The sequence below is a fragment of the Anabrus simplex genome, chromosome 1, assembly GCF_040414725.1.
Source record: "Anabrus simplex isolate iqAnaSimp1 chromosome 1, ASM4041472v1, whole genome shotgun sequence".
Lineage (NCBI taxonomy): Eukaryota > Metazoa > Arthropoda > Insecta > Orthoptera > Tettigoniidae > Anabrus > Anabrus simplex.
Genome location: NC_090265.1, coordinates 289,321,876 through 289,344,529, shown reverse-complemented (window position 1 = coordinate 289,344,529; position 22,654 = coordinate 289,321,876). Strand labels below are relative to the sequence as shown.

At 40.7% G+C, this 22,654-nt stretch overlaps 1 protein-coding gene across 1 annotated transcript in view; it reads left to right on the top strand.

The window, feature by feature from the left end:
* The window catches only part of LOC136864159 (dynein axonemal intermediate chain 7), a 658,911-nt gene that overhangs the window by 163,315 nt on the left and 472,942 nt on the right, over window positions 1-22,654 (top strand). Inside the window, exon 7 of the mRNA XM_068226132.1 lies at window positions 11,093-11,221. Within this exon, the coding sequence (XP_068082233.1) occupies window positions 11,093-11,221 (129 nt within the window). The remainder of the gene's footprint in view (window positions 1-11,092; window positions 11,222-22,654) is intronic.

Below are 22,654 nucleotides of genomic sequence, written 5' to 3'. Positions count from 1 at the left end.
CTCTTGACCGGATCATGCTGTGTCAGGGGTCAGGGTTGCCTCGCTGGAAGCCTCTTCCTCGATGATAGTTGACACATTCTCATCACGACCAGACTGAGCTGTGTCATTAGTAGCCTCTCCTCCGGGTGGACCCGTGGTAGTACCAGGCTTACTCTGTATGCACAGAGGTTGGGTGACTCGCCGCAACTCCGTTGCATGGACTTTGACAGGAGGGCTGGTCTTTAGTAAGTAGGCCCCATTGCCCAGCTGCTTATCCGTCTCAATGGGACAAACCCACTTAGGTGCGAGACCTGCGTGAAACCCTCCAATCTTATTACTGACTGGGTAGTTACGTTGCAGTACTTGTTGGCCTGGTGGGAAGATCTGGGTCTCTTCAACATCTTGAGTCTTGGCCTGGTAAGGGATCTCTTCTCGGCCAAAGCTAAAGGTTACATCTCCTTGATGTCCTGCGGTTGCTGCTGCTGCCACTCTGCTAGGGAAACAACTGCATCATCTTGACCAGAAGTGGGTGGTAGACGAATCTCCCAATCCCCGGTGCCGTATAGGTGTTGACCATGGAACAGCTCTGCTGGGGAATAGCCGGTGACGTGGTTGATGCGTAGTCGCAGGGCAATAAGTGACTGCGGTGACGTTGTCTGACAGAATACACCGTGGGTAACCGAACTCTCTGAATACCTCATCTTGTAGAAGATCTCAATCCATCTTGTGACTAGGTCGGTGATTACTAGGAGTCATGTTTTACCCCATGGTGTTCTAGGGTAAGAACCCATGAAGTTCAGGGTTGTGATTTCCCTAGGGCATTGCGGCCGTCTTCTTCGCTGACTGAAATCTGCCTTCCTGTTGCTCGCCTTGGTGTAGGTTCAGATTAAACAGCCCTTTACATAGTCTAGGATGTCTTTCTGGATGTTGACCCAGAAGAATCTTCGTCGGATAGACTGATACATCTCTTTGTGGCCTGGATGTCCGGCTTCAGTGCTGTCATGGACCTCCTCGAGGATGTCCATCGTATGCTATCTGGGGATCACCACTACTGCAGGTGTGTTGGAGAGGTGAGATCTGTACATCAAGAGTCCTCCGTCAACCTGGAAGATATTGTAGCACATTGATGTATTGACAATGACGCACACAAAATGCTGTCAACTTGTGTACACGGATTAATTTACAGTTATTTACAAATTGAATGCACATAACCTTAATCACTGTATCACAAACAAAACACTTCACTCCGAGAATATCAACAAAGCTGCCATTTTAACAACTGCCTATCACTTCAACATGGAGACTGCAACCACTGCATGTCAGCTATCAATTTTACTAAGCCAATACACATGCATCAAACACTTGTTAGCATGATGCACGTCTGGTCAGAACAGCTCCTGTTAAACCATGACTCTTACTAAACAATAACTTGTCTCTACCACGAGGACCACCTCTTTATATACGTGCCTGGCCAGGCTTCTAGAAAGATACATTTTCTTGTAAATTCTAGAGTGTTTAAGGCCCAGATATAATGTATAGAATATTCTACCAAGTTCGCATCTACCCAATACTGTTCTGGATGTTACAGTGTGTTTCACAATTCTGTATTGGATTACAAATTATTAATACAGGTATTAATAAATTATATACAGTTTCTTACATTAACTAAACTCATTAAAAATGTCTATATACAACAAATGTTTTATGACATAACCTCACAAATAATGCAATCGTAAACTAATAATGATACTAATAAGTGGATGTATATCACAAGGAATAATAATAATAATAATAATAATAATAATAATAATAATAATAATAATAATAATAATAATTTGAGCCCGATACTTGCATTATTTACCCATGGGTGAGAGAATATTGTTTTCAAGTTATATCAGTTCATCACACTTGCGTCAACATCTTGAATTTGTTCGGGACAAGACGGGTATCAATGTTTTGTCTCTGCGTCATCATCCTACACGGCTTATCTTGTTCTTGCCACTGATTGATTACTCCCAGATCCAGTTCCTTCCTGATGGTCATAAGGAGAGGTTCCTTGGGCTCACTCTGGTGTTTTCATGGGAACTCTCTCTCGACAATGGTGCTCCTAGCTTCAGGTTCCATGCCGGGTGCCTAGATAACCTGTTTGCTCCTATGTTTGTCGGTCCTGGGAAGTGACACACATCAAAATAAAATTCTGTGATGAACAGAGCCCATCGCATCAATTTAGATTTTGAGCCAGAGACCGAGTTGAACCATTTGAGAGCGGCATTATTGGTGTAGAGCTGGAACTTCCTTCCCTCCAAGTAGCCTCTGAATTTGCCCATGGCCCACACCACAGCTAAGGCTTGCTTCTCTGCAGTGCAGTAGTGTTGTTCAGTGGGAGATATCTTCCTGCTGGCATACGCGATGATGTCCTTTCCGCCGACTTTCCTCTCCTGGAATAACACTGCTCCTAAGCCGGAGTGACTGGCGTCCGTCTGCAGGCACATTTTCCATTGAGGGTTGGGATGGGCTAGACCGGGAGCGTTGCATATCGCAGCTTTAATGTCTTGGAATGCTGCCTCTTCCTTGTTTGTCCATCGGAACGGGTGGTTGTTATGAAGTAGATCAGTGAGTGGTATTGCCTTCTCTTCAAAGTGTGGCATGAAGCTGCTATACCATCCACACAAGCCAAGGAACTGACATTCTTGTCACTTGGACGACAGGCATTCAGCTTCTTCGATAGCGTGATTCTTCTCCGATTGCCTTTCTAAGCCTTCAGATGTTAGGACATGGCCAAGATATTCTGCACGCGACTGGGCGAAGTGGCACTTCTCCAGTTGGCAAGTCAGTCCATGAATCTTCAGTCGTTCCAGTACTTTCCTCAGATGTACAAGTTTTTCTTGAAATTTTTTTGCTGTGAATTAAAATGTTGTCGAGACACACTTGGCAAAAATCTCCAACATATCCTGATAATAACTTATCCATCAGTCGCATGAAGGTGGCAGGAGCATTCTTCAATCCAAAGGGCATAACTGCAAACTGGTACAATCCTCTCGGTGTCATGAAGACGATCAGTGATCAAGGACTTTCCTCGACTTCCACTTACCAGTATCCAGATTTGACATCCGGTGTGCTGAAAACCATAGACCCACTTACTTGTTTCAGCGAGTCTTTCAGGTCAGGCATGGGGTAGGCATCACTAACGGTCTTCTCGTTCAACCTGTGGAAGTCCACACACAGTCCATACTCCCGCTTCTTCTTCTTCTTCTTCTTCTTCTTCTTCTTCTTCTTCTTCGGTAGGACGATAGGTGAAGCCCAACAAGATGTAGAATCTCTTGAATCTCCCAGATGACAAAGTTGCGCTTATCCGGGTTGATTGGATATGGACGTTGCTTGATGGGTGAGGAAGCGCTGCATTCAGTGGTGTGTGTTACAGTGGTAGACCGTCCTATTTAATTGGTGATGATTTCTGGAAAGCACTTTAAGGTGTGTCTCAGCTCCTCTTCTTCACTCAGTTGAAGGTGCATTAACTGGATATCTCCCAGGTCTATGTCGAATTCCATATCCTTGTGAGACTGGAAATTTCCACTATGCCTGGCAACCCTCAGACATATGTCTTTTCCCAAAAAGACTTTGTGAGCTGCATCGTCTAGGATCACCTTGTATTCCACCAGAAAGTCATGACCTTATATGATGTCAGGTACCAGGCTCTGAATCACTGCAACGTCAATTACAATAGGCATTCTCATATATTTAGCAGTTAGGTTAGTCTGTCCTTGGATGGAATACGCTACCCCATCCTCTGCTCCCACTACCCTTCAGAGGTGGTGAGACTTCATATGCAGTAGTAATCTGGCAACAGTTCCGTTGACAAATGAATGGCTTGCTTGGCTGTGGAGTATGGCTGAAAAATTCTCATTGAGAGTCCTTAAGATGATAGCTGGGCGGGGTTGGTCTGTTCTACTCACTATCTGACCAATCCCTCTCCTACTTGACCAGGGTTGCTTATCTGTCAGGTCATGGGGCACATTTCTGTTCCCAGTTCCTTCCCCCCCTCAATCCAAAGTGGGCCAGAGCTAGTTTTCCGACGTCAAGGTTGGGCATTTGTTCTTCAGGTGTCCCGTTCTTCCACACTGGTAGCACTTCCTAACTGTGCTGGTCTCTTCCGTAGCTTTGCTCTTGTGTTCCTCCTCCACCTGGGCGATGATTCTGCGTAGATCATCAAAGGATCTCGGTTGTGATACTTTCACTAGGCGTCGAATCTTATCGTGGAGTAGCTCTGTGATGTCTGGTAAGGTCTCGTTTTCACTTCCATCCAGGTGCAGATGCTTGAAGAGTAGGATGAAGGCACTAGCTCTCATACCAGTGGATTGTGCCTCAGTCAGTGGCTTCCTTTTCACGAAGCTCTGCATCCCTTCGGAATTAAGCCTAGCAAGGAATTCCCTCTTGAGGTCCATCCAGTTTAAATTTAAACCCTTGAAGTTGTTCCACCATGTAGCGGCTTGCCCTTTTAATCACGGTGTGATAAGTTGCATGAAGATGTCCAGTGGTAGGTTAGTCCTTCTTAATAGACTGACCGATCCGCCGATGAAGCTAGTCGGGTTCTCTTCCAGTTGCCCATGGAATTCCAGAAGGCTCTCTATTATCACCTTCAGGTCTAGGTGTCCTGTATTGCCAGTTAGGTTTGAGGGGGTTAGAGGTGTGGTGGTACATCCTGTTTTAGTCAATCTATTTTCTACTGCGTGAAGGATGCTTTCCCTTATATTCTGCACATCTCCTTTTATGGTTGAAATCTGGTTTTCTAACCTTCCTTCAATAGAAGAAATACGGCTCCCAAAATTTCTCTCAGCGGCAGAAATTTGGCTAACAAAATTTCCCTTGATGGTAGAAATCCTCCCCCCAACCTGTTGCTTTATGCCGGAAACCTGGATTTCCACCTCCTCCTTGAGGTTCGAGATATCCCTTTCCAGCTGGCATGCCCTACTATCGATTTGTTCAACCTGTCCCAGTTTTGACCTGATATCCAATATCTGCTGCATTAATCGATTAGCGACGTTGGTAATTTGCGATGAAATTTTGTCATCTACAGTTGAAATTTTTTACTCTAGGCCTGCGTGTACAGTTGTGATATTTGTTTGGTTAAAACTGAGTTAGTTTGAGAAATTTTGTCATTTACTTTCAAAATTTGATCCAAAATCTTTTCTGTTAGGGCAGAATTGACATCTGAAATTTTGTCTGAAATTTTGTCATCATCATTATCTAAAGGCTTTGCCTTGTTGTTGCAACCATTGATCTCTTCTCTCTGCGATCCTTTTCATCTCTCCATAACCTTGGTATCACATCATCTCAACTACCTATTCAATGATCTTCTTCTGTGGTTTCCCTCTGCCTTTCTTTCCCATCACCTTGCCTTTGAACAAGTTCTTTATGAAGTCATTATGCCGGAGAATGTGACCAAAAACTGACGCTTTTCTCCTTTTTATCGTTGTTATTAAATGTCTCTGGGTGTTTATTTCTCTAAGCACTGCTTCATTAGTTTTCTTCTCAATCCAGCTAGTTCTTGTCATCTTCCTCCATTTCCACATTTCCATTGCCTCTAGTCGTTTCACGTCCTCCTTCAAGAGAGTCCATCCTTCACAGCCATATAGCAGCACACTCCAAATGAATGTTTTGATAAACAATTTCTTTTGTTCATTATTTAAGGATTTATTAATTAAGAGCTGCTTCTTTTCCTCAAAGGCTTTCTTACACAGGGAAATTCTTCTTTTTATTTCCACAGTGCATCTGTAGTCATCAGTAATAACTGATCCTAAGTAGCAGAACTTGTGAACCTGTTTTATTAAAATATTTCCAATTCTGAGATGTGCCTCTGGCTTCATTTTAGATTTGCTTACAACCATAACATTTGTTTTACTTACATTAATGTTAAGTTGGAAATCTTTTAAGATGGATGTTAATTTGTTGAGCATGACCTGAATGTTTTTCTCATTGTCAGCCAGAAGTGCAATATCGTTGGCAAATCTAATACAGTGTACAGTTGTTCCATTTATTTTAATGCCAGGTGTCTTTGGTTCAAACATTTTCATGGCCTCTTCAATGTACAAATTAAATAGAAATGGCAATAAGGAACACCCCTGTCTTACTCCTTTCCTGATCCTCACCTTGCATACTTTTTCATTACTTTCGATGTTTATTCTTTGATTGATGTAGAGGTTTAGTATTGCTTTTCTGTCTTTCCAGTCCAAATGATATCCTTCATAATTTTGAACAGTCTTTTCCACTGAACATTGTCAAAAGCTTTTTCCAGGTCTACAAAAGGTATTTTGAAATTTTGTCATTTACTTTTTTAATTTTGATCACCAAGTTTGTCATTCTCTTCCGTTAAGGTGGAATTAACTCATGAATCAACATCTGAGATTTTGTCATTTACTTTCGTAATGCTGTCTGTTAAGGTGGAATTGAGTGTCTGTATCATGTTCGTTAGCTTAGAACACATTTTGGTCATATTTACCTCATCTTCCAAAGTTTTGTCTGGATCTTCGTCGACTTCGATGAAAATCTTTTTGGGATCTTCTCCTTTTTCAGTGAAATCTTCCTGTAATCACGTCTGCAGCGATTTCTTCTTCCCGTTCGTTGGGAGATTTCTCTTGGTGAGTTTGTCTTTGAGCTGTTTCACCAACATATTTTCTATTATCACTTGCATTTTTATCTGTTTCATGCTATACTCGTATTCACTCATAGATTCTTATGTCCTGTCCCATGGTCGCCAATAATGTATCCACAAAGACGCATACAAAATGTTGTCACTTGGTACACTTATTTATTTCACCTTAACTTCACGTAAACATGAATATAACCTAATCAACTGTTGTCACAAACAAAATACACACATCAACAAACCGCCACCTTTAACAAATGCCTACCACTAAGCACATGACACACGGAGATCACAACCTTAAAACAATTGACTGCTGACTAGCATGTCTGCCTAAACACAGCACGAGGTTACAAGTATACTCCTGTTGAAACATAACTCTTACTAAACAACAACTAGTCTCTACCATCAAGACCACCACTTTATATATGTGACTGGCCATTCTTCTAGAAAGATACATTTTCTCATAAATTCTAGAGTGCTTAAGGCCCAGAGATAATGTACAGAATATTCTACAGAATTCTCGTCTACTTAGTACCATTCTGGATGTTAAAGGGTGTTTCACAATTCTGTAGTGGATTACACATCATGTACTGGTAATAATAAATTATATAATATTAATTACAGGTTCTTACATTAACTAAACTCATATAAATATCTATATACAGCAAATGTTTCATGACACAACCTCACAAATAATGCAATCGTAAACTAATGATACTATTAATTGGATGTACATCACAAGTCATACTAATAATAATCATCATCATAATCTTGTAGCACTTAGAGCAACTAAAGCCGCAATTACCCCAAGTGACAGCACTAAAGGTCTGATCATGCAGCCAAGGCACGGTTCAGATACATGAAAACGTGCTAGACTAACACATAAGAAAGGAAAGAAAAGCACTTACCATAAGATAAAGCAGAGACCCCAGAGGAGCAGATTAAAAGTGCACCTGGTCATATCAAATTACCACCCCCTTAAAGTAAAACACCAACACTTATTTGGGGAACCAAGAGATATTTAATCACCAAAATTAAGTAATTAACAAAATTGAAAGGAATATCCTTGCTGGAAAAATTAAAATTAAATATAATAACTTAAAACTCAAAACTAAAAACCCTATGGTCGACTCTTAATAATGAAAAATTAATTAATTAATTATTTAAAGGACTCAGTAAGACTACGTAGAATAATGAAACACCTCATCAACTCATAAAGTTTCTTACAAACCAAAAGGTTTCCTCGACCTGTACCAAAGTTTTTCATACATCTTTTCAACGTTGAAAAACAACCTTGACTGAAACAGTTTTTTTTTTTTTTTAATATTGAAAACCTTGTTTAGGATATATCCAAACGAGCCCCTACAAGGATGGGTAGGTATTACGTACCAATTCCCGAAAAGAAAAACAGAGAAAAGGGAAATAATAATAATAATGAGGTGCGCGACACCGGGTAGAAAAATGAGCAGAAGGAAGAATTAAAATGCCAAAGAAAAATTAAAGTGACCAAACTAAATTGCCCACAAGGCAGAATTCAAAACAGGCACATCAATTCAAAACATCAATCCCATCTCAACAACATCAACAAGCTTAGCATTGCCATGGCAACAACCAACAATAGGTCAAGGGAAGGAAGGGGCCAATCACGGGCCGCAAAACAACAATAGGCGAAACTTTCAAAGGACAAGAGAAAAACCGGACGCAGAAAACCACCCAAATACCAAGAAAAGAAGGATTTTATTTAAAAATAAAATTAAACAGAGAAGCAAGAAAAGAAGAAAGAACCGGAACAGAATATACACGTAAACCCCACACCCCTGCGGCGGCTCGCTTGGTTAATTAACCCAGTTAAAACTTGCTTTTACCACAAAACTCTTAGGTCTAGAAAGCCATAAATAAACATCAAGTTTTTAAATTACAATTTCGAAGAAATCAAAAACTCGTTCACATAGCACGCAAGTCCCTAGTTAACTGACGTAAATGCACATGCTATAAGTTCCATTTAACAAGCCAAAAAATTTGGAATTCCACAAGGCAAGACTTAGTTTTTAGATGACGCCAAATTACATCGTGTCGCACACACATTCCTCACATGGGGAAATTTTCAGTTTTTTCACAATAAATCGGTAAAAGTTTAGTTGGATCAACACTTACAGTTTCATGCAGTTGTAGTTGTGAGGACGCTTCAGCATTACATTCTACTTACGTCTGTTGAAGAAATGCATAAAATACAATTTCCAGCCGAGGAATATAAAACAAAATAACTTTCAGTTTCACTAGGGCAAAGCCCTACCAATGTAACTTCAACCAGGCTCGAGCATTTTTGTCCAAATCATCTCACTAGGGAGAGAGAGACGCCACACATCCATCTCCTCTTTCTCACAGAACAGCAATGGCGATTCTTCCCAAGATCCCACAGTCCACCGCCACAGCGATCACATGTACACAGAGGAAGAGCCACCGAGTGGTGAGGTAGTTCGTGAGGTAGTTCATACCTACGCCACTAGAGTGCAGGAGAATACAGTAAGGCACTGACAGGACGTGCGCACAGCAGTTGGACAACAAAATAACCATTTCAGCGGAGAAGTTTCCAGCTGATGAGTTTTGAAAAGAAGGGTATTCTTGACCAATAATTACTTAATGAATAACGAAGTGGCGAACCACTATTACGAACACAGATTTTCTATAGCCATGTGGCTAGTTCAGAAATATTTACCGAGAGGGAAAAATTGTTATGCAGGCAACAATCTTAAAATAATGATAATAATAATAATAATAATAATAATAATAATAATAATAATAATAATAATAATAATAATAATAATAATAATTTTAGCTCGATACTTGCATTATTTACCCATGGGTGAGAGAATTCTTTTTTTCAAGTTATATCAGTTTATTACACTTGCATCACTGTCAAAGGCATATAGTCTTGGATGGAGCAAACTCCAAGTTACAACTACGGTTGTAATCCATAGAGGTTGCCTCACAATGTTTTCTGGCTGTCATTTTACGGCATTGAGCCAACCCTCCTTCCTCTCCCTGAGCTTGGGACCATGAACAGCAACTACTGAGCTACCCAAATCCACAAACGCATTATTAATAATTGTTCCTGTTCTGATCTCCCTGAACTTCAGCTTTTCTTTTTACACTTTTCTAATATAGATTATTCACACTCGTTAAGTGCCCCTATCACACTCAGCAAAATTACTCAAAGTTTAAAACATACGTAAAATACCTCTCCCACCTCCAATGGAGATGACAGTACCTCATGGTTATCACTTTATGTACCTAGGTGTTAATAAAATGAATGATCTTCATTGGGGTAATCACATTAACAAGGTTGTAAAGAAAGGTTACAGATCTCTTACAGGGGTTTTAATAAGAATGTGAAGGAGAGGGTGTATAAATCTCTGGTAAGACTCCAATTACAGTATGGTTCTAGTGTATGGCACCCACATCACGATTACTTGATACAAGAACTGGAAAACTTCCAATGGGAAACAGCACTATTTGTTCTGGGTGATTTCCGACAAAGGAGTAGTGTTACAAAAATGTTGCAAACTTTATCTTCATATTATGATCTTTCCCAGTATCCTAACTCAGATACATGACCTCCATATAAAATAACTAAAAACTGGTCAAGTTCATTACAAACACTCCATCACCGTAGCCCTCACCCTCTCCCCACTTGCCACAGATATCCTCAACGACAATCGTAATCCTGCAAGATCCCACCTTTTACCCGCACCAGTTATGTAGCTTCTTTCTCCAGCCACCACTGCTCCCTTACAAATTATAGAGCAGCTTCAAGATGCTCATAGCTGCAGTGATGCTTTCCTGACACTTGCTGTATAATGAGTTCTGAGTTCTAGGGCACTAACTGTATCATCACCAGCGGGGGAGTAGTTGGGGCCAGTTATGGCAGCTGAGATGTGAGTTTATGCTGGGGTCCATAGTGTGTAGTTGCAGTCATTTCTGGACATTATCTTTATATCCAACTATCTTTACATACTGCTGAATGAATATTAAATCCTCATATACACACTCCCCTTGCTCAATAATGGTTCCAGGAATGTTCTTCCTGGAACCCATTTCTGTCTGAAAGTACATATACGTTTTTCATAATTTTTCACTAAAATTCATATGACTGTGTGTTATGCTTGCCATTATATTCTTTGTTAATTTCTTTGCTAAATTCAACTTCCTAGTATGTTCCTTCAATCACTCCCTACTTCCAGCACTATTCATAATTCTATTTCTTTCTAACCTGCACCATCTTCTTAAGCTTTTTATTTCTCTGTTATAATGTAGTGGATCTTTATCATTACTTCCACCTTAAAGGTACATACCGTACTTTTTTTCACACTCTTTGCTTTAAACCCATCCCATAGGCTATAGCAATCATCATACTTGATACCTTAATTTTCCATAAATTTAACTAATAGTAAATAATGATTAATTTTTCAGATGAAGTTGCAAAGTTGCTGAAAGTGGACTTGCTCTATTCATGTAATGATGATGAACTCAACTTACGGAAGTTCAGAATTTTAAATGGTGTCTTGTTTGTGGATATGCTGAGACAACTACCACAGCCTCGTGAACTTCGGAAGGGGCATGTCATAACTCTATGTGAGTACTACTTTTAACTGATGAATGTAAACAAAAATTCTATTGCGAGTCTTATTCAAACTTATTTCAGTTAAGAGGTTATGTTGTGTAGTGGATTGTAGACAATTGTTTCATAACAGGAACTGTGAGAAATTGCTTCATTGCTTACTTACTTACTTACTTACTTACTTACTTACTTACTTACTGAATTTCTAACTTACTGAATTATGAATAGTGCTGGAAGTAGGAAGTGATTGAAGGAAAATACTAGGAAGTTGAATTTCTAATTGCTGTAAGTCAATATTAAGTGAGAAACATTCTCAAATCGGGAAGTAGCAAATTATATTCTCAGTAGAGAGATTAGGCACTGAAGACTTGCATGTAATTTCAGAGAGAAAATGGAAAGAATGATATAACTACTACGATGAGTGATTGTTTTTGTAAGGGGAATTTAAACATTAAGGCATCCTTGATTTTTGTCAGCAGATATTGCTATGGCTCATTCCAGGTGCCTTCTTTTATTTTCAATGTTATAAAAATTCACCACTTTTATACATCATAATTAGTAACCTGCAGAATTCACATTTGCAGCAACACAATTTTTAATATGAACTTTAACATTTGCAATTTACACTAATTTTGCTATTTTCAGTCAGTAAAATAAATGTTTGTATTTCATCAATCAATCACTACTGATCTGCATTTAGGGCAGTCGTCCAGGTGGCAGATTCCCTATCTGTTGTTTACCTAGTCTTTTCTTAAATAATTACAAAGAATTTGGAGATATTGAACATCTCCCTTGGTAAATTATTCCAATCTCTAACTCCTCTTCTTTTACCTAAGTTTTGGGTATGTAAACGACGTTGTGCTACAAATTTGTAACGTCACCTAGGGGGTAACGCTAATGTAAACAAAGACTAATTATCAATAAAATCGCAGTAAATGTATATTAGTGCACAGTGGAATGATAAGAGGGGCTCAGAAAAAGAGGACTGCCAGGACCAATGAACATAAGGGCAAAACAAGATAACAGGATTTCAAATAACATGTATATTTTTTGTTTCGAACCAGCAGAAAGTTAACAACATATAGCAAAAACAATTTGGCAGGATTATGTTTTTTTTTATAAATAGAAAGACTGTACAGTATACAAAAGGAGTGTAGAAATAGACATCAATTAATATTTGGCAAGATTGAGAATATGGAACGACCGGGCGAGTTGGCCGTGCGTGTAGAGGCGTGCAGCTGTGAGCTTGCATCCGGGAGATAGTAGGTTCGAATCCCACTATCGGCAGCCCTGAAAATGGTTTTCCGTGGTTTCCCATTTTCACACCAGGCAAATGCTGGGGCTGTATCTTAATTAAGGCCACGGCCGCTTCCTTCCAACTCCTAGGCCTTTCCTATCCCATCGTCGCCATAAGACCTATCTGTGTCGGTGCGACGTAAAGCCCCTAGCAAAAAAAAAAAAAAAAAAAAAAAAAGAATATGGAACGTACATATAAATATAAATTAAGGGCCGATAACCTCAATGTTAGGCTCCTTTAAACAACAAGCATCATCAATATAAATTAATTTAGATCATAACAATTAAAGAAGAATAGACCACAAATTGAAAAACTGTACAGTGAGAATGGAATATACAAATAGATATCAGTAAATTTAGGATATACATGAGTTCTCAAAACATGGCTGATAATTAATGGGGGTACCAACTTGATGTAAATTAATATATTTAAAGCTTGTTGATGAATAATAGATTTTCCAAATATAATAACTAAACCTAACAGCGATGCTAAGGATAAAGATGTGCTAAATAAATGCATTGATGGATAAATATGTGATCTACATGAAAAGCATTATCAACAATTCCAAGTACGTATTTAGAAGAAATAGGTTATAAGAAAATTTGTTAACATAAAGATGTGATACATGAAAAAAAAGTTGATCGAAGGTATCATAGCACATACTTAGAATGTATAATGATTATAACAAGTTCCATAACAACATGAGTTTGCCTTAAAATGTGTGTGAAACATTAATAGAAAAGTAGTTCCAAGGTATCATAGTTCATGCTTAGGATTTGTAGTGATAGTCACACATTCCATAATAAATGCACTGATGGATAAATATGTGATGTACATGAAAAGCATTATCAGCAATTCCAAGTACATATTTAGAAGAAATAGGTTATAAGAAAATTCGTTAACATAAAGATGCGGTACGTGAAAAAAAGTTGATCTTATACAAGGTACAAGGCTAGTACAACCTATGGTATAAAGGGTAGGGATGGGAGAAATAGGATACTGAAAGAACACAACGTGAAGTATACGTTAGATGTATAGAGGTTATGGTGAACGGCCATCTAGTTCTATAGTTGCAATTTGACACGAATTAAGGGAAGTTCTTAGCATAAGTTTCTTGATTGCCCACAAAGTGTAGACCACTCCCCCAACTCCTGCCTAGATGCCAGTAGAAAAGAAAGGTTAAAATTAAAATTTAAATAAGAAGGTCTCCATATCATCCCCTTAAGGTAGCAACAGCGAAGTGATGGGCAGAGAAATCTCATGCCTCGACAAGGTCTTGTGCACTTTCTAGTTCTTGATTCCACCTGCCATAGTAGGCGGGGTGGCAAGAATATATAGGCAGAGAGGTCTTTCTAGAAAAAGTGTTGTGACAAACAGCTGAACTGGTGACGAATGACGTCAGCGCAGGAAACAGATGAGCATCAAATATGGTGACCAGATGAATATCAGCAGGAGGGAGTGGAGGATTAAACGTGAAAAGATATGCAGAGTAGAGATGAAGAGTTTTTTTTTGCTATTTTATTTTACGTCGCATCGACACAGATAGATTTTATGGCGACGATGGGATAGGCCTAGGAATAGGAAGGAAGCAGCTGTGGCCTTAATTAAGGTACAGCACCAGCATTTGTCTGGTTTGAAAATGAGAAACCATCTTTGGGGCTGCCGACAGTGGGGTTCGAACCCACTATCTCCCGAATACTGGATACTGGCCGCACTTAAGCGACTACAGCTATCGAGCTCGGTGAGAGATGAAGAGGTAAGTTCACCAAAACTGTAAAGTCAGTATATATAGCATATGGAGTAGGATGGCACACTTCCTATAACAAATATTTGCCCCAATTTCTCTTCTTGAATTCCAACTTTTGATCTTCATAACATGATCTTTTCTACTTTTAATCATAATAGACTTTTTAAAAATAAGTATTGGCTTTGATTGGTTGTTTACCATCATGGCACAAGAGTCTGGCTCCATGGCTAAATGATTAGTGTGCTGGCCTTTGGTCACAGGGGTCCCGGGTTCAATTCCCAGCAGGGTCGGGAATTTTAAGCATCATTGGTTAATTTCGCTGGCACAGGGGCTGAGTGTTTGTGTTGTCTTCATTATCATTTCATCCTCATCACGACACGCAGGTCGCCTACGGGTGTCAAATAAAAACCTGCATCCGGCGAGCCAAACTTGTCCTTGGACACTCCCGGCACTAAAAATCATACAACATTTCATTTTTTTTTTCATGGCACAAGAATAAGCTACAATATATTGTGGTCATTCGTAGGTAAGGATCGATTGGATCATCATCCTGGGAAAATATATCGAGCCCTGGGTGCTAAATTTTGAAATCTAAGTGCGCAGATTCCTAGGAAGATGGATCAGTCTAGTAGACATCTATTTAATTCCAAATCTCATTATTTTCAGCTTATTACTGAATATTTAAGAGTAGATAGTTCATCAAACAATCACCTGTGATCTGCATTTAGGGCAGTTGCCCAGGTGGCAGATTTCCTTTCTATTGTTTACATAGTCGTTTCTTACATAATTGCAAAAAATTTGGAAATTTATTGAACATCTCCCTTGGTAAACTGGTGAATTATTGAAGTCACATATGCACATTACAACATGGGATATCAGTCATCATACACTGTAAGACTACTGTGGTAGATGAGCTCTGCGCCAATCAGCATTCATTCATCTTGAGAGCTCTTTGGATAAACAACACTAGTTGACCGTATTTCTTACAGACCCGCTTCATGATTTTAAATAGTGACATATAGAACATCAGTAGCATTGTGACGCCGGAGTTTAACATAAAGTTAATGTTATAAATTGTGATGCTGAGTGTGAATAACACAATTCAGAGTGAGGAATGTAAGTATAGACTTTTATACTCATACAATTGTAACAGTATTGGTGACCATTGTGAACTCGAGTAATCTTGGTTCTGAATATGCTGCTCAAACGTGACAATGAACATTGCTGGTGAAGCTTCAAATGAAAAGCGAAAGGAATGTGATACTGAATATGCCAAGATGGTGAAACTATTCAACATTATGAGTTGTTTAATGTGTATTGGTTGAGATGCAAGAAATTTTGAGATATGAGTGATACCGTGAGTCTCATTGTTACAAGTTATTTGAATTGATATGACCAGGTGTTAGAATAAGGTTTAGTTTAAGTTACAAAATATTGTAATATCCCTTGAGTTATGTGTACATATTGATTAGGATCACTAGACCGAATGCATATGAGAACAGCACAGAAGAACGAGAAGCAGACAAATGGATGGAGATAGCAGATGCAGAGGGAGAAGGAAAGACCAGTCAGTGGATTCAAGTGGTGAAAAGGAAGAGAAAAGAATGGATCTTACCGAGACCACCAATAATTGTAGGGATGAAGGAGGATGAAGACCTACAAGCAGGAGAAAAGACTGCTTGGTTATATGTGGGACTGGTGGTGACCAGTGAAACTCTAATGCGTTTCCTTAATAAAAGTGCAATTAGAGTGGGTATATCATGTGAGGACCTCAATGCCAAGGGGAACTACAAAGCGTTTAAGGTGAGAATACCATTCAAGAATAATTCTGACATGGAGAATCCAGGTTTCTGGCTGAAGGGAGACTTTGGGAAGAGATTTTGATTTTGGAGGCGACACTCACGAAGAGATGAGGAAGAGCGAGGATCACTTGAATAAGCCCATAAAAATACTCCTATTGAACACTGAAGGATTAAGGAGTGCATTGCCATACATACAGGAAAGTACCTATGTACATTAAAAGGACATTGATGGAGCAATATTTACCGTGACATTTCTTATAGAACCACTGAATCTGCAGTCATTCTACGCAGTGCATGCATTGGCAACACCGAGAGCTGGGAGGCCAGCAGGAGGAGACACATGCTACTATAAAGGAAATTTGGAAAATCTCGTGGGTACCTCTAAAGAAGAGAATATGGTAATAATTAGGACTACAATGGTCACTCTCATAAGAATATACATCCCACCAGGTCAACAAATGGAAACATCACAGAAACGGTATCTAAGGTAACAGAAAAAATAAGAAACAAGAAAAATGTAATTATTGCTGGAGATTTCAACTGCAGAACTGACAAACCGTGCACTAAGACAGACTAAGCCCCAAACGGAACTACTACAATCAACCTTATCTTCTACAGAGAGAGCAATCTACAATTAAAGAAGCAGGAAGGACTGTGAACTTCCTCACAAGCACCCATAAGGAAGCATATCCCAATTATAATGCTGTTTCAAATGGAAACTAAACAAACAAAGGCAAATGTGTTGGAGGAAATCAGATACTCGAGGAAACTGGATTTTGAAATCCTGAAGAATAGTACAGGAGAAATAGAGAAGGCAAGGGACCTTTTCGAGAAGGTAAAATTATCTGAGGCTTTAGAAATATCCTCAAAAGAAATGCAAGCAGCCACCACAAAAAGGAGGATAAGGTGAGCACAAAGATGGTTCAACTGGGAGTGCTACAGAAAGAGAAAAGCAACAGTATGAGCATGATTCAGAGCTAAAACATCTAAACAGCAAGCGGACTTATCATGCTACACTGAGAGAAGAAGGGAGTACAAATGGCTACTAAAACAGAAATGAGCAGACCATACCGAGAGAGAAGCAAGGAAACAGGCAGAGGACGCGAGGACTGACCCTTTCTTAGCTCTAAGAAAGAGGAACCCACCCACTACAGGAGAAGTACCAATAGAGGGATGGGAAAACCACTTCAGCAAAATTCTAAGCCAGCAACAGAAAGCTCAGGCATATGACCCACTAACACAACAGGTTCAGATGTATGATCCAGTAATGAAGGAGGAAGTAAGGCAGGTAATAAAGGAGGGAAAAAATAAAAAGCAGCGGGACCAGACAGTATCTATGTCGAGCGCCTGAAAGAATCTATGGATATTTTTCAAGATCTCTGGGTGGATCTAATGAACAAATGCACTGAATTAGGACAGATACATGAAAGCTGTAGAACAGAAACAATGAAAATTCTCTATAAAGTGAAAGGAAGTACTTACAAGCCTGGACTCATATACTGGGGTGGTATTAGAAAATGTTATGTCCAAGATGTTCACGAAAGTTCTAAATGAAGGACTACTGGAAATTGTCGACAATCAAATCCCAGAATGTCAGTTTGGATTCAGGAAAGGCAGGAGTACATTACAAGCAATTTCCTACTTATTAAAGCAAATAGAGGACTCCCGTAGACATCCCAGGGGAAGTATTATGTGGCATTTGTAGGCTACAGGAAAGCGTTCAACCTCGTAAACAGGAAGAAGCTTATCGAGGAACTTAAAGGAATGACTGAAAAGAGCCACCCACTTGTAAGGATAATGGAAATCTCTTAAAGTATAACTTCATATGTATAAATAACAATGTAGAAACATCCAAACGGATTATTCAAACGAATGGCGTATTGCAGGGGGGCCCTATCTGTCCTACACTATTTAACATCTATACAGTAGACATCATGAAAATCATTAAGGAGAACTCGAATACACTTATAATCCTGTATGCAGATGACATGGTGACCGGGTCTCCCATCAGGACAGCAGTACAAGAAGCAATTAATAAAGTGGAGTATTGGGTCAGGGAAAATGATGTCACTATAAACCAATAGAAAACTGTACAGATGACTTTTCGGAAGGGTGGAAAAGCAGCAGCAACCAACAAAATAGTGTTTTCAGGCACTCCACTTGAGAGAGTTAACAAGTTCAAATACCTAAGGGTTACACTGCAAACAACAGCATCATCATATTGTAACGTGTTGGTGGAGTAAATAAGTAAATAAATTAGTACAGAACCTGGTAGCGTCCTATTTCTAAGATTTATTTACTAAGCACTACAATTACAGATTTACACACACACAGACGATAGCCGAGCTTACAACTTACACAAGTACACTTACACGGTTCGCGCTCTCTCTCATGGTTTCTCACTTGTTCTCACACTATACAGTTTTCGATTATTTACACTATACTCACTCAGTTACTCATTCATTAGCGCTGTCATGGTCCACAGCCTACACGACAGTCTTGCAGGTCGGGATAGTATCCGCAGTTCACTCAATCCGTCAAACTCCGTTCGCAGTCTGCACACGTCGGCACTCAGTGTTCCCTTCGCCCTGCTCCAGAACACCCAAGGTTCTTCTCCAGCAGCCGGTCTCAAGGGACTCACACACACGACATCAGAGAAACAGGAACGAGTCCTCAGCTCCAACAGGCAGATACTTCATCAGGCTGACATCTCGGTCCAGGCTATCACTGACTGCGCTCTTCACTAACTCACACCAGTGAACTCACAATCATTCACTCACTAACTAATTTGAACTCTCACTCCTGCAGGCAGGTTGTTCCTCTCTTATATACCTGCACTGGCTCTTTTAGAATTGTCCGGATGTTCGATGGATCCAGGAACCTCGCGAGATGGAAGACTCCAGATTAATAGTCGAGTAATTTCCGTCGTCCCATGCGGCGCAACTACGGATAGAAGAGAGAAGGGCCAGCCCAGCGCTTAAGTGTTGCTCGCGATTGGCACTGTCAAGTGTACGGGGGGTGGGGCAATGGGTGACGAGCTCGGCCCGTAGCAAGTTGGGATGGTGGACGCTATAACCATTACATTGCCCCCTCCTTAAGGCTGCTCGTCCCGAGCTGCTCCACAATACTCTGCAAGATGGTTTGTTCGGTTGGCCACCACCTTCCCATGGGGGATCCGCTGGGTCCGGTCGACGGTGTCCTCGTCCCCGTTGATAACGATCAGCAAGTCCTCGCATGGCAGCCGGAACTTCGGTGGTTTTCCTTTCGTCCACACCTGCGTCTACTTTCAGGGCTTGAGCACCTTCGTAGTCCTCTGGTGCGATGCCCAGGACTGATTTGCTCGCCCCGGATTTAGCCCTGTTGAATTTCCTTTTCTTCCAAGGTGTGGAATTTGATGTTCATACCGGCATGCAGCTTTGTGCCGGAACAAGTGTCCTGGTCAGGTGGCATCCTCGTTCATTGGTCATCGGTTCGTCTTTCATTGCTGCTCCGTCTGCTAGTACGGGTCCCTCCAGCCGTGCCGTTGCAGTCACTGCCTCTGTCTCATGGGCCATAGTCAGAGCCTCTTCGTAGTTCTGTTTCTTGCTGATCGTCCTCCCTGGATGGATCTCAGCGCCACGTAGTTTATCACAGCCATCAGCCGCCTCGAGCTTGGTGTCACCTCGCGATAACTCTTCCACAATCACATCGCCTAGTCACTCGATCTCGGCGTCGATTATCTACTGCGTTATATCTGTGCGCTGAGTCCTCTCCTGCGACTGGACTCGGTAGGTGGCTCTCGGTTGGTGGACACCGCAGCGTACGTCGAGCACTCCCACAACCTCCTCGTAGGTCGAACTTGGCTGGGGGCTGCGTTGAACTATCATCTTCTGTACACGTAGTCCGGCGATCAGGTATTTGGCACTCTTCTTGGACGTCGATGTGGTCTCGACTGGGTCTGGCATGTTCTCTTGGAAGTAATTCCGTCGTCCTGTAGGGTTTCCAACTTCACAATGGTGGAGCCGCCGTCGCTACTAGCAGAATTCGTTCGCGTCTCCATAGCCATCGTTTCTGCACGCAGGGCACTCACGTTCACCACTAGGCCTCGAACTCCGGACTCCACAACCGCGAGCATTTCTTTGGATCCCTTCTCGTCCAGTTCGTTGTCATCCCGCACATCGTCATCGTCGACCTCGGTTTTGAGAGAGCGCACTTCGTTTTCTGACTTTAACTGTTCGCTCTTCCGTTCACTTGAGTCTGTTTTCAATTGGTTCAATGAGTTCGCCATAACCAGATAAGATTTTATTTTCAAGCTCACTAAACTTGCTTAGAAAAATCTGAAACTGTTCGGAATTGATTTCACTCAAAGAAATTTCTGCCGCCTACAAAATAAGTTACCAGGTACTCGATTCTGACACCAGTTTTTACGTAAGAGTTTATCTACTAGTTTATCACACTTGTACATCCCACTTCTGATGCCAGTTGTAACGAGTTGGCGGGGTAGTAGGATCAATTAACACTAGACTGGTAGCTTCAATACTAAGATTTATTAGCTACGCACTAAACTACACAAGACTACACACAACTTTTGCTCATAACACACACGCAGTTCGTGCTCTTTCTCTTAGTTTCTCGTGTTCCATCTACAATGACACACACACACACACAGAGTCATCGGGAAACAGGAACGAGTCCTCGGGTCCAACAGGCAGATACTCCATCAGGCTGACATCTCGGCCCAGGCTATCACTGACTGCGCTCTTCGCTAACTCACACCAGCAAGCTCAATCTCGCTCTCATTCACTCACTAACTAACTCGAACTCTCACTCCTGCAGGCAGGTCGTTCCTCTCTTATATACCTGTACTGGCCCTTCTAGAATCGTCCAGATGTTTGATGGATCCAGGAACCTCGCGAGATGGAAGACTCCAGATTAATAGTCGAGTAATTTCCGTCATCCCATGTGGTACGACCATGGATAGAAGAGAGAAGTGCTGGCCCATCGCTTAAGTGTTGCTCGCAATTGGCGCGGTCCAGCATAAGGGGGGTGGGGCAATGGGTGACGAGCTCGGCCCGTAGCAAGTTGGGATGGCGGACGCTATAACCATTACAATATAGTTTTCATATAGAAGAAAGAACAGCGGCAACAATCGGGGCAATATACTACATTAAGAACATTAGGAATCTATCAGCACGGCAATGGCACTTTTTAGAACTGCAATAGCACCGATCACCACCTATGGTATACAGATCATCTGGGAAATGTTAAAATTTGGTGAATTAACTTGTTTATGCTATTTGCTTTACGTCGCACTGACACAGATAGGTCTTATGGCAATGATCGGACAGGAAAAGCCTAGGAATGGGAAGGAAGCATCCATGGCCTTAATTAAGGTGAGCCCCAGCATTTGCCTCGTGTGAAAATGGGAAACCACAGAAAACCATCTTCAGGGCTGCCGACAGTGAGTTCGAACCCACTATCTCTCAGATGCGAGCTCACAGCTGCACACCCCTAACCGCACAACCAACTCACCCGGTACCAGGTGAATTAACCAAAATTGAAAAGGTGAAGGCGATGTACATGAAAAGAGCAATGGGAGTAGGAAAGACAGCCCCATCACGACTTCTATACAAGATGATGGGTAAAACTTACTTCATAGAGGACATCAGGATCCAACACTACCTACCATCAACAGGTCCATATCAAGACCTACTAAGGAACTGAAATAAGAAGAGAGAAATACAGCCAGAATTTTACAGCTCGCCTGCTCTGGTAGAGAAGTCCTGGACCACAGAGAGCCACAAGCAAAGACATGTAATAGCCAGACTTTCAGTACATGGCTTTCACTACAAGCTGTGTATTAACAAGAGATTCCACAAATCAGACATAGATTGCGTGTGTGTGCTGTGTGGTAAAAGTTGTGACACATACCACATACTAAAGTACACGAAAAGAACGAAGTCGATCACAGACTACAGTAAGGACTTAAGATTCTATGCTCAACTGATTGCACCTTCTTCTTATTATTATATGGATTAGGGCAAGTATCCTTTATCGTAAAGTTTACTATACGGTTATCAGAGACCTGTAAATTGTTAGAGATGAACTTAACAGATATCTTTAAGTTTCAGGTGAATCATAAGGAGGATGGTAATATCCAACTATTTTATGGAACCATAATAGCAAACACCGTGAAATAAAACCAAACGGATTGGTATGGAAACCTAGGTGGTAATTGTTTATCAATCTACTATGACGTGACGACCGCGACAAATAGATTGAATATCCATATTTCTTTTACTGAAGATTCCGTTTGTATTTATTTAATTATACATGTAAATATTTTAACACCTAACTTGGAGGAAACCGCGGTGTCATCAGACTAATTACCGAGTATTCAGATTATTTATGTTACAAGTAATAAAGTTGTGTTTATCTCGGATTTTTATGTATCACTGTTTTATGTCGTATGTCTTTCTTCTTTGTTATTTTGCTGATGATGACCTATGTCAGGTCAAAACATGTCCAAGGTATTTTAGATTACTATGTAACTTTTAAATAACCCATTTAATAAATGGCAGAAGTGTAT